The sequence below is a fragment of the Sebastes umbrosus genome, chromosome 6, assembly GCF_015220745.1.
Source record: "Sebastes umbrosus isolate fSebUmb1 chromosome 6, fSebUmb1.pri, whole genome shotgun sequence".
NCBI classification, from domain to species: Eukaryota; Metazoa; Chordata; class Actinopteri; order Perciformes; family Sebastidae; genus Sebastes; species Sebastes umbrosus.
The window spans coordinates 27385288-27398814 of record NC_051274.1 but is presented as its reverse complement, the minus strand read 5'-3'; the positions used below and the strand labels follow the sequence as shown (position 1 = coordinate 27398814).

General features: G+C 41.4%; 1 protein-coding gene across 2 annotated transcripts; it reads right to left on the bottom strand.

Moving 5' to 3' along the window:
* Positions 1-1776: 1776 nt before the first annotated feature.
* Positions 1777-12928, bottom strand: zgc:136971 (S9 family peptidase). Of its 2 annotated transcripts, XM_037773518.1 has the most exons (21): positions 12520-12925; positions 11259-11394; positions 10344-10419; positions 10190-10265; positions 9877-9986; positions 9319-9453; positions 9033-9124; positions 8706-8743; positions 8500-8621; positions 8341-8401; positions 7076-7170; positions 6561-6612; positions 5223-5323; positions 4975-5107; positions 4694-4777; positions 4508-4588; positions 4182-4270; positions 3759-3952; positions 3564-3666; positions 2759-2865; positions 1777-2605 (listed from the first exon to the last, which is right to left on the bottom strand). In XM_037773518.1, exons 1-21 carry the CDS (start codon positions 12635-12637, stop codon positions 2506-2508), a joined length of 2103 nt encoding a protein of 700 aa, XP_037629446.1. In that variant the 5' UTR covers positions 12638-12925; the 3' UTR covers positions 1777-2505. The 2 variants fall into 2 exon arrangements, with proteins under 2 accessions (XP_037629446.1, XP_037629447.1); XM_037773519.1 differs by lacking the exon at positions 4694-4777 and having other exon boundaries at positions 12520-12928.
* Positions 12929-13527: the final 599 nt, after the last annotated feature.

Genomic DNA, 13527 nt, shown 5'->3' with positions numbered 1-13527 from the left:
TGTCTCATCTCGGGCACAAAATCTGCATCTGTGAATTTCATTTACCGCCAGTATCAAGTGAAGGAGCGCCCACTTGAGTCGTCTGGGAAGTGAGAGTGGTGGGACGGTTCACGGCCACTATCAAGTCTCAACAAGGCCACCAACGACCTTATTCTTTTAACAAGAGAAGTAGGACAGGGTTTGTTTATGAAAATAAAGCTTTGAGATCTAAGTTGGAGTTCTAATTCCCAGGGCGACAAATACCGACGCTTTGTCACAGCCATCTGCGTTCAATACCACCGCACAAGGCACCCTTTAGCGCCGGTATGAGACACACCGGGCTTTCCATTAACTACAATATAAACCCATCAGTGGCAACAGTAAACGCTCAGAGAAAGTGCCCCAGGAGTGTGGTGACGTAGTTTAAAGAGCAAAAGAGACACATGGGAGGGGAAGTGGATGGGCCCAACAACACAGGGCTTTCATGCAGGAGACCGCTGTTTGATTGTAACGTTAAAGTGAAACTTAATGCACGGGACACAGCTGTTCGTTTATGTCCCGTGTTCACAACGTCATGTCACATTTTCACTGTATAAACGTAGTCATTTTAAGGCCAACCGTGATGTTTTTTCATAAACCTAACAACGTGGTTTTGTTGCCTGAACCTAAGCAAGTGTTTCTGTTTGAATTCACAATGTTATGCCTGTGTTTACTGCAAGTGGAAAGTGATGCAAACGGGTCTGACCAAACGTCAATACGTGACGAGGGAGGTAGGGGTGCTGAGTGGTAGAGAATTCAAATTTGTAATGTTGAATGAAATCCAAGAATTTGTGGGAAGTTCATGATTGAAAAGAAATCCAGAAATGTGATAAAAACCTTCCCTGTGCCAAATGGAGGAAAGACAAGGTAAACTAGTGTCTGGTGAGGAGTTGTAAATATCTGTCAAACATACAGAGTCTGACATTTTTGTCGAGAGTTGAGCTCCACGACGAGAAACCCAGAAGTGACAGGAAGAGATTACTTTGTCAGATCTAGTCTGTAACCGTTAAACTCGGCTGAAGGGTTACAGCAGATTATTTGTTCGGGCAGCCGTGTGAAGACGGTGGTCAAGAGCCTAAATTAAAAGGCTCCAGATGAGGTTTCCAGTGGTTTGGGTGTTTTACAGCTCTGCAGTGGGTCTGTGCGGTTACAAGGCTTCAGATGTCACATTTATACATGTGACTGTTCAAGTTACGTGTAACACTTTGAGCTCTGGGTTTTTTTTCCTTTCCTATTTTGGAAAAATCTAACGCTAATGAGATGACCACTAAGAGGGACTCATTTGCATGAAACAGCTACTCATTTTAACCTGCAGACAATCTAATGCATGCAGACTGATTCATACATGCAGACATTTTGTTAAAGAGATGTAAAAAAGCCATATATATATAAATATATATCTACACACAATCATAAAGCTGGTATGATATTAATGGGATAAATGTTTAAGAGAAAAGGAAAACAGTTACGACAGACAGATACCGCCATCTGCTGGACATTGTACAAATTACATTTACTGTATAATATCTTCGCCAGCCTGCACTGTCTATTATAATTTATTTGTAGAAAATTATTAAAACTGCAGACTTGACTCAGTCTCAACATGCTTAAAGTTATGTCGTGATCTTGGGAGATGAGAAAGGAATAATATGAAGTTTGTTTTATCATTGTGTGAAATAATTAATAAATAAATGTGTTAGTAATAGTTTGGGACACTTTTCATGAGCAGCACTGAGTAACCAAACATGACAAAATCTATACGTTAATACAGGTTTTTTGTTTATTACATGCTTTGATTTGGAAATTATTTTGCAAAATGAGGTACATTGTAAAATATTTTTGTTGTTAAAAAGGCAGATGTGTTTTCAAGATTGTCCATGCTATAGTGTTGTCACAATACTGGGATTTCTAACTTTGAATACCTTGAAACATATCGATATTTGACACCATTTTTCAATACCATGAGGGAAAAATTGACAACATTGAGTGCATAAAATTTTAGATTTTTATTAAAAGATAACTAGCAGTGTGTGTGTTTCAACTCGCTGTCGGAGAGAAGAGAGAGCAGAAAGTTCAGCTGGTACCTGTGTATCGATACCGCAGAAAAGGAGTGTTGAAACCGTTTGAAATATTAATACTTTTTTAGAACACTATGGTAAATGGTGAATGGACTTGCATTTATATAGCGCTTTTCTAGTCTTCTGACCACTCAAAGCTCTTTACACTACATGTCAGCATTCACCCATTCATACACACATTCACACACTGATGTCAGAGGCTGCTAAGGTGCCAACTTTGCCCATCAGGATCTAATCTAAATACTCAATACTCTGGAGCAATTTGGGGTGAAGTGTCTTGCTCAAGGACACGTCGACATGTGACCGGAGCAGCCAGGGATCGAACCTTGACCTTCCGATTGGTGGACGACCTGCTCTCCTCTCTGAGCCACAGCCGCCCCGGTGTGAAGGTAATTTTGTGTGTGTGAGTTCAGAGATGCTGGTGCAGCCACAGCACTGTGTTGAGGAAGCAGTCGGCCTGCGTGTCCACTCTGGACAGAGAGTGTCCGTCTTCTGGAAACCACAACAATCTGGATGGACAAACAGAACGATGGGCACAGCTAAAAACCTTAAAGTCTTAATAGTCACAATTATTATTCTTGATGAGGGTGAGGACAAAATAACCTCTGTTGTTTTGGATCAGGGTTGTTTATTGGGTGTATTGAATGTATGCTTTGTTGTACCTGACCGTTGAGGCTCTGCTCTTCAGTGCTTTATAGAGCTCCAGACCCTGGTGAGGAGACACTCGCCTGTCTCTGCCCCCAAGCATCAGTAACACTGGAGCCTTGATCTACAAACAAACACACAGACATGAAACCAAGTGTGTGTTGGCCCATGACAATGTCCTGTGTCTAGAAAACTAATAGCTGGATTTCCACTTTAGCAATTTGCAATGAATTCTCTTGGTCCCCTCTGAATAAATCCTAATTCAGTTCAACAGTCAAGTCAAAATTGACACTTATACAGAAATCTAATGGACAGATTGCCATGGAATGGAAAAAACTCCATTACCTCATGCAGAACAAACTACTGATAAGGCTGTAAGAATAGCAAAACCATCACTTTAACATCAACTTTCGAAGTTTGGGGTCTAGTGAGAACTTCAGGCTCTAGAAGCTGCAAGTGCATTTTAAGATTTCTTTCTTGTTATCAAGGCAGCTTCATAAATTGCAGAATAGAAACTAGAAAAGTGCACTCAGAGTGCAGATATCCGCCAGGTGTGTCTGCAACGACTACTGCTCTAATGTTTGATTGAATGAATACAAACCACAATTGCCCCCCATCTAAACGGCAAGCGTATCAGATGTTTGTTTGTTTTTTTTTACTCGTTTTACATTTCAAACCTTTTTTCTCGACAATATGCGCGTAAACGCGAGATTGATGCCCTCCCAGACTTATGCTTGGTGTAGATAATAGTTTCTGGTTTAAGAGTATGTTGGTTATTTGTACGTTATGATTAAAATTCTGTATTCAAAGTGTGTGTCTGACCTGAGCAGCATGTGTGATGGGTGACTTCTCCAACATGGCAGCCAGGGCTTCAGCAGTGGGTATCTGGTCATATGAGTACTGAAATCCCATACTGGTGTAACGCCTGAAGACACAGATAAGAGGATGAGAACTTTCAAACTTTTGGATGTGTTGCAGTGGAGCTAAAGCTCGTGTGTGGACGCGTTGTTGTCTCACCAGTCTACTATGTCACTGGTGCCCACTAGAGTAGCAGCATTGATGACGGGGTTCCTGGCCGCACACGCTCTGTAGAACTCTGGGTACTGACCAACCAGATGACAAGACAGGAAACCCCCGTGAGAACCACCAATCACAGCCAGTCGTTCGGGGTCAAGGGTGGTGTCCCTCTTCAGCGCAGTGAGCACGGCCCTCTGGGTAAAGACAAATTATTTTAAACTCCAGGATGACACTGAGCTCTTAATAGACAACACATGACTGACTAAAAAAGTGTGACAGCCTTCTACCTGCGTGCAATTTGTCCTTTTTCCTCCATAATCATCACAACTCCAATCGTCAATATTTGAAATTCTTAAATATTTCACAGATTTTATTTTGTTGTTGCCAACCTCACTCTATCCAGGACTCTGTGTCAGCCCATACCTGCACATCTTTTACATCCTGGGTTCCAATCTGACCAATCAAGGATAAAATGCTGTCCTGGCCGAACCCTGTGGATCCCCGGTAGTTCACTAGAGACAGAGACACAAAGTGGGAGAGAAAGGGAACACCGCTAAATCAAAAGAGAAACGGAAAAGCCGTTTTATGATGTGAATTTAGGAGGATTACTGTTTTAGTCAATTACTGGTTTTCACCATAATAAAACAGTTTTCCACAGATTTTATAACACAAAAACAGACTTTTACAGTTAATCAGTACAGTAAAGTGAGTGCCAGTGTTTGTGTCTGAGAGAAACAGAGGCGTCTCACCCATGAGCACAGCTAAGCCGAGTTTAGTCAGTCCAGCTGTGGTGCTGTTCCACTCTGCTGAGAACTGGGAGTGGGGGCCACCTGGTGGAGCAAACAAAGGTAATATAAATCAAGCAATATTTTTCAATATGTTTCAATATGTTTCCATCCTGGAAACCGAAACCACACAGATAAGTAAACACAGACCGTGGATGAAGACGACCAGAGGTGTCTTGGCTTCATGGAAGGGACGGGACGGTTTAACCAGGACAGCCCCGAAGTCTAAACCAGCTGAGAGAGACACAGAGAGCGTGAGAGTGAGCAAGAAAGAGTGAGTGAGCGAGCAAGTAAGTGTGCGAGAGAGAGTGCGAGCGAGTGAGTATGCGAGTGTGAGTGTGTGTGTGTGTGTGTGTGTGTGTGCGTGTGTGTGTGTGTGTGTGTGTGTGTGCGAGTGTGTGTGTGTGTGTGTGTGTGTGTCTCATGCTCACAGTAGTGTGCGTTGTTCTCCTCTGGTGGAGGTGTAACATCTACAACTTTCCAGTGGAAGTCAAAGGTCATGACGGGCTTCTGCAGGGTTCGCCAGGTCACAGCCTCACCTGCTGAGGGGAGGAAACCCGCCCTCTGCAAACACACACACAGACACACACATGTAAATTCATTTTCATCTGAATAGTCTTGTTTAACAACGCAGTAAACTGTATTTTAGCATAATTAATGTGTGTGTGTGCAGTCTGACCAGAGTGGGAGGTGTGTTCGGGCTGGAGCAGCAGACGACCATCAGGTCCTTCTGGACTGTCAGCAGCTTCCAGCTGCCATAAACTGACAGATCAGAGAGACCTGCAGACGAGAGGAGGCAACAACAAAGACAGGAGTAAAGAGAGAGAAAGAAGTGATGACGGAAAGCCAGGACACGAAGATCTGGTAAAGGGATTTTGAAATGATATACCCATATTAACTTGTACAGATGTTGATGATATTATGTCCAGCACTTGTATATCCAAATCACAGATGTAGATGATGCACAGAAGATACATTTGAAATAAAACAATTTTGCTTTGAATAGTTAAATTATCTTAACTGTAATGTATTAATTGTAATTTGCCAGCAACATTCAGCTCTTGCAATAAAATCTTCACCTGAGAACTTCTTCCTAAAGACATAGTTTGGGTGTTTTGTTGGTTGTATGAGGTACTTATCAATAGTCAGTGTATTACCTACAGTAGATGACAGTCGGCACGCCCCCAGTTTGGAGAATATCAGTTTACCTGTACACTATATTTAGAATTTTTTTTTCAGTTTACCTTGCCGTCAGACAGCTCTTTCCGAAAGGTGGGACTTTATTTTAGGAAGCAAAAATACGTTTTGCTGCCGGCCCCGTCCACGGCAGTACATTGCTTTGCTTCCGTGCGGTAACTCCTGTCTGCTTCTCCAAACTGGGGGTGCACTGACCGTCATCTACTGTAGGTAATACACTCACTATGAATAAGTACCTCATACAACCCCACTTCAAAACACCCAAACTTTCCCTTTAAGCCTGTTGGTCTTGTCGTACCTTCCTGTTCTCTCTTGTGCTCCTGATGAAGATGACAAGGTGGAAGATGAGGAAAAGGAGGAGGAGGAGGAGGAGGAGGAGGATCAGGAAGGTGAGAGTCAGAATAAGGGGGAGGAAGTGGAAATGGAGGAAAAGGAAAATGGGGAGGTGGGGGAAGAGGGTGGCTAGGAGGAAGATGAGATGAAAGAGGAGACGGAGGAACAGCAGGAGGAGGGGGAAGAAAAGGAGGATAAGGAAGAAAAGCAGGAGATGGGGGAGGATGGGGAGGCCAACAGGGGGAAGGAGGAGGCGGAAGCTGAGGAGAGAGGGGAGGATGAGAGAAAGGAGGAGGAGGAGGATGAGGAGGAGGAGGAGGAGGAAGAGGGAAAAGAAGAGATGGAGATGAGGACAGAAGACAGAGAGGAGGAGGAGGAGGAGGAGGAGGAGGAGGAAGAGGGAAAAGAAGAGATGGAGATGAGGACAGAAGAGAGAGAGGAGGAAGAGGAGGAGGAGGAGGAGGAGGAGGAGAGGATCGACTCTTACTATCAGAGAGGGAGGTGACTTTGTTTGATCTTCTGTCGACCATAAAGAGATCCTGAGAAAGAGAAGGAGAGAATAAATGAGTCATGGAAAAAGTGTGCACACGATGACGTGATGAAAACAAAATTATAAAATATATTAGCAAAAATGCAGAAAAAATTGTGTGCTTTATTGGTATTTTCATTAAAGGAATAATTCGACAATTTGGGAAATATCCTTATTTGCTTTCTGGCCGAGAGTCAGACGAGAAAATCGATACCACTCTCGTGTCCGTGTATTGATTATGTAGCAAGAGCCAGGACTTGATTAGCTTAGCTTAGCATGAAGACTGGAAGCGAAGGGAAACAGCTAGCCTGGCTCTGCCCAAAGGTAACTAAATCCACCTACAACAACCTCTAAAGCTCACTGATCAACACAAGTTGTGATCTTTACATTTTTGCTTGTGTACCGATTACACAAATGAGATAAAGCGCGTTAGTTAGTGATGTCAAACTATTCCATAAATATGTGTCTGTTACCTTCCAGTTTCTGCGGGCACTGCTGAACATCACTCTCTGACCGTCTGCAGACCAGCAGCAGGGAGGTAGAGCCTCATACACACCTGCAAACTCACCTGAAACAGAGAAACATGAAGAGAATCAACGTTTTACTATTTAATTTTTTATATCTATAAACACTGCTCTTCCATCGAGCACTCTCACTCTCCCTATATCAGCTCTTTTATCCTGCTTCATTAAGGGCTTCTTACATTTTACTGGAATGTTGTTGCACCGACCAATTTTAGTTAATTCAAGAATTACCAGCTTTATAAAACAGTCACTGCAAAACTGGACATTAATGTGCCAAACAAGAATTGCATTTATAAGTAAGGTCATGAATAATGAGCAAGTTGCTCTGGACAAAGATAGTAATGTAAATTTATCATATTGTACAGATGAGGTATATTCAAGTCATTGAAGCTGCACTCAGTAACTTTGAGCAAATATGATAAAACTGTTGCTATATCCTGACAGTATTGTACGAGACAGATAATCTGTGAAAAAAAAATCCCATTCCTCTGTGTCTTCTGTTGCTCCTAATGGCATTTGCAATATTTCAACGTGCCCGAAAGGAAAACAACCAATCAGAGCCGAGCAGTCTCTACAGCAGCTGTCAATCACTGTCTACTACTGTCAGGATATAGTGACTGTAAGTTACCAACTGCAGCTTTAACACAGCTGAAAGGTGCCAATTTGCACAAACAAGCCGTCTAGATGAAAGTGCCAGATGTTAAAAAAAAAAAGGGAGGACTATAATATTGTGTTGAAAAAAAAACATGCACGATATCATCTGTATTAATAACTCTGGTATTACTGTATAAACAACACCATGGAGAAAAATATACAAAAACTATGTATAAAAGTTTACAAGAGTGTACAGATACATTGGCGGTTCTGTGAGTCTATACTTGGCCACAGCTGTTCTTTGAGCTAAATGCTGATATCAGCTGATGTTCAGCATATTGACCATCTTAATGTAGTGTGTTAGCATGCTGCTAACATTTGCTATATAGCACTAAACACAAAGAGATACAGCTGAGGTTGATGGGAATGTCATTATTTTTGCAGGTTGGTAGAGTACTGGACAAATTACAATTTTGACCTGATGATGGCACAAGATGAAAAGTCAGAGGGTCACCAAAGTTACTACAATTCATCCTCTGGAGACCATGAATGTGTGTTAAAAACAATCAACATTGCCATCCGTAGAGCCACACCATTAGTGTTAACAGTGTGTAACCTACCAGTCTGTGGTCTGTGGACAACATCCAACAGTGTGGACGTCTTCCCGCTCTTCAGATCCAACTGTGGAGGATCAACAGTCACTGTTAACAGCAGGAAAACACAGATACACTGATACACTGATACACTGATACACACACACACACACACAGTGAATGTACCTGCTGCAGACTGAGGCACTGGTTGTGAGGACCAAACACGCGACCCTGCAGGTAGATCAGCGTGGACCCGTCTGGACTCAGCCTGGGACAGGACACCGACACGTTGTCCACAGAGAGACGCTCTGGTTTGGAGGGAGGAGGACGTACAGGGGTCAGAGTGTGTCAGTGTGATTCATTAACAAAGACACAAAGACAAATGTGCTCACCACAGTTTCCATCCAGTTCCAGCTTGAATAACGCTGACCTGAAACAGAGAAACAAAATGAAACTGTAATTTCCACTGTGTAGTTTGAGCCCTGCTACTTTATACAATTAAACTATATTCTTACACGACTCAATAAACCAAATGTTTAACATTGTTTCTGCTCGGTCGCTGCTGTTTTCTAATGATAGTTTCTTTCTTTTTTTTAATTATCCAAATCAAAACTTTAGATTTTTGGATACATATAAATTCACTTGACATTATTTTTGCTTACTTATGTGCTTAAGTTGCTGCTGTTTCAGGCTGAATCAGACAACAAAGCATATCTAACCTGCGGTTGGAGCAGAACTTCAGTCCGAGTCTGAACGGTTCGTGGTACCAACCGACAAAAAACACCGACCGACTGCCGGGAGCCCACAGAGCCTGGAGGACAACACACAAACATACGCACACTCAGTATTATTAAAGATGTCAAATCAATCTGCGCTGGCATTTATACTTCGACACACTGGGACACTGAATTCCCACTTGACCATCACACACTAACAGTCCCAAAACAAAAAGATCCTGCAGCGTCAGATGAAGTAGCTGAAAGAAGTCTCTCTGTCTGTCCTCACCTGTCCAGGTGAGACAGCAGGCGGGACGCCCTGCAGAACGCCGACTGAGCCGCTCTGCAGATTCACCACACAAATCACTGGAACGCTCTTATTGGTCAGAGCCTCGCCCCAGTCTTCACTGTACACACTCCTGTCCTGGTTGGGCACAAGAACACACACACAAGCAAAGTAAGTGACACATCAACACTTTTCTGTGCAGTTAATGACATGAATGTCATTTTCTAGACATCTAGTGGTGTGGTTGCAGATTGCAACCAACTGAGTACCCCTCCACCCGCTCCTCCCTTTCCAAGACTGTGGTAACGTGAGCCACCGAGTCCAAAACCGTGGTAACGGCTCATTCTAAACTAATGAAAACACAAGGATTCTTCGTTTCAGGTGTTTATACACAAATTTAAACATGGTTATAAATATTATATTCCATTTCTGCTAAAAGATCCCCTGAAATGTTACACACTGTTTCTTTAAAGATTTGTTGTAAATAAATAACTATCCTTTACAATTTGCTTGTCATTCATCTTAATGCAAGATCATATCGATCAGGTGTGTGTGTAATACCTTCCTGCATGCAGATTCATCATCATATGTTTGTATTGTGTTCTTGGACTTCTCAGCTACATACAGCAGTCTGTTCTCGCACTCCGACCACGACAGACAGCCAAACTGGACTGGAAACACACACACACACACACACACACTAATAAGTTTTTCTATAAACACATAAACACAAAACAATAAATAAAAGAGCGCAACAGCCCGCTTACTTCACAAAAGTGAAAAACACTATGTAGGTTGATGTGCCAGCGATGCTGAGCTATTTTCTTTCATGTTGGCAGAAACAAGAAAAAGTGTGTAAAAACATCCTTCTCACCGTCGTCGTACACTCTGCCGTGTTTGTTGAAAGCAGTCAGGTTGAGGCATTTCCTGAGGCCCTGGTGGTCCCATATCTGAACAGAAACAACAACAGTGTGTCAAAATGCTCAAACATTGATCTCACAGAGGATACTGCAGTCTGTTTCTCTCACCTCGAGGAGCTGGTGGCCACTTATTTCCCTGATAACGGCCCTCAAACCTCGAACAGGAGAGACTCCACTCAGTAACCTGAAGAGCAGAAGAGAAAAAAACAACTCAACATCAGGCTGAAGAGCAACGCTTCACTGTAACCAACCACACCCACAGTGACGGCTCACTGCTACATCACTGCAGCAAGGTGAGAAGTTAAAGCAGAGAAAAGACATATAATCCAGATGATGGCGCTCTTCAACATCTGATAAATTTTAATTATTCTATATGCAAAACTTTTCATTCACAAACAGAAATTTTCTGAATCACTTTCTAAGTTTTTGTGCAAGTGCTGTTACTATTTACCTGAATAGTTTTGTATGTTATCATTTTGTCAATAAATAAAGTAAAGCTAAGACGTGGTTTCCAGTTGCTGTTAAGTTGCTCTTTAATCCTAAAAGTGGCCAGTAAATCTTTTCTGCCAATTATCTAATGTTTTCTGACATTATTTTGAAAATTGTGACTTAAATTACAGTTGGTCTGGAAGAATGAATGGTGAGAATATTATTTATGATGTTATAAAATTCAATAAATGAAAAAAGTGTTTGCAGAAGTATGTTCCGCACTTTTGTCACCAATGACAAATTTATGACCAGATTTTCACATATGTTGCAGCTCAGATCTCATATTCAGGCTGCAGCAACATGGATGAATTTGCATTCAAAGTTGTAATAAATCTGCATTTTTCTTTTGTTAACAAATGCCAATAACAAGATCTCAGTGAAATTTCAGAGGGTTCAAATTAATAAAATGAGGGTCAGTCAGTATTACAACAAATTGTGCAGCAACTCCAGAAGTGCACCAACCTACCGACCTTCTCACAATATTTTGTGTGTGTGTGTGTGTGTGTGTTTGTGTGTTTGTGTGTTTGTTCTTACTCTCCAGACAAAGGTACACAGGGTCCTGGAGGGAGGACGGTTCTGATGCTCTTGTGGTCGTTGCTGTCTGTGATCAGAGTCCACTGCTGCGAGTAGCGAAGTCTGGAGCCTCGAACCAGGTCGCTCTGACTCCACTCTGAATGTGGAGACACGGAGAGAAGTTTTAAAAGTTGGGTTAAATAAAGAGACACTTAATTATTTAATTTATCCACACCTATGTGATAAAAACGTGTAGACACACAGAAGCCCAAGAGGCAAAATCTTCAACCTCATGTGTTTCTATTTTAGGATCTTGGCCAGAAAAGGCAATCTTCCTGGTTTAAAGGATCATAATTAGTTGATCACAAATACACACAAGTTATTATTACAAATTTAACTTCCAGTAATTTCTCAAAATGTACTATTATATTTACTGTCACTCTCATAAGATAAGATAGGATATTCCTTTATTAGTCCCACAGTGGGGAAATTTGCAGTGTACAGCAGCAAAGGGGATAATGCAAAAAACAAAAAGCATCAGCTAACACAGTAAAAAAAAGAGCTGAACAAAGTGAAACAAAATATGAACCATTTAAATAGAAGGAAGTATACAAATAGGAGCAGTATATACAGTACTGACAATAAACAGACTATTAAAAGAAATTGCACAAGTGGAAAAATGATATTGCACAGTGAGAATGAAATGAAATTCCACCTGAAAATATTGCACAGTATGAATTACACCTGAGTAGTAATAATGATAATGCACAGTATGAATTACACCTGAGTAGTAATAATGATATTGCACAGTATGAATTACACCTGAGTAGTAATAATGATATTGCACAGTATGAATTACACCTGAGTAGTAATAATGATATTGCACAGTCAGTATACAGTATAGTGCAGCATGTTTGTTGTTTATTATTCAACTTTAAAATATCTTGCTTTAGACATTATCTTTATGGCAACTGTTTAAACCTGAGGATGCTTGCAAAATGCATGCACCTTTTAAAACCATTTTAATTCATTCTACGATGCTTGGTATCGCTGGAAAGTAGAAATTCCGACCTTTATACCGCACCTGAACGCACCTCGACTCCAAGCACTCAAGTTCAGCCTGTGTGTATTTCTCCATATAGTGAGTGTTTTGATAGTTTAACAGTATTATATAGCACTTAAACCTGCTTTATAATATAAAAGACATGCAAATCTCACTGTTTTACAATATGCGACCTTTAATTGAAATGGACAGACAGATAGAGGGTCACCTGCAGCTCACCTGTGTTAACGGTGTATATCCGGACCTCTGGGAGCTGCTCTTCACTCACATGTGCAGCAACCGGAGCCGGGAGGCCGCTGACCTCTCCGTACACCCCGGTGACTTGTCCCGGTTCCATCACCGACCTGTCGCACCGTGCACCGTCAACACGAGCAGCTCAGACAGCTGCAGACTCATGCATCAAGCAGTAAACCGTTATCAGCTGCAGCTTGGAGGGTTAACACAGGCCTGAGTCTGAGGAGGGTTTGCTGCAGATCAGTTCATGCATTCATCCTCTTTACTCTGTCAATGATTGCATCTCCTCCTTTGGACTTGATTGAACATTTCACCTCAGTGAAGATGTGTTTACTCTACCAGAGCCTCCATGTTGGTTTCACTAATGGACGATACCACTTTGGTTCCGTTTGGAGGGGTGTAGTAGAGACAGTCCACCGCACGGGGGCAGCAGAGGGTCATGAGGTTAGATGTAAACTTCTCTATTATTACTACCAACACAAATTCTAATAATTACAGTGTATTTCTTGAGCTTTTAATTACCAGAAATTTAGCATTTGAATGTACTCATGCTCATATTTACAAGTCTGTTTTCTCTTCTGTGGGTTCAAGCTTAACTTTCTAAGGGAGTGTTATTTATAAACATTTTATAACTTAATATTTAAAGGTCTCATATCATACTAATTTTCAGGTTAATAATTGTATTTTTTGTTTCTTCCAGAACATGTTTACATGATTTAAAATTAAAAAAAACAACTTTATTTTCCTCATACTGTCTGCCTGAATATACCTGTATTTACCCTCTTTCTAAAACGCTCCGTTTTAGTGCATTTCAACAGAATTGCAACAGAATTGTGTTGTTTGGCAACAGTTTGGGTCCATGTTTACTTCCTGTCAGCTGATGTCATTCACATACACTGCAACAGGAAATAAACTGGGTCACATTCAAAATGAAACCGTGTGATGATCTATATATATATTTTGTATATTTGTGACATCACAAATGGACATAAA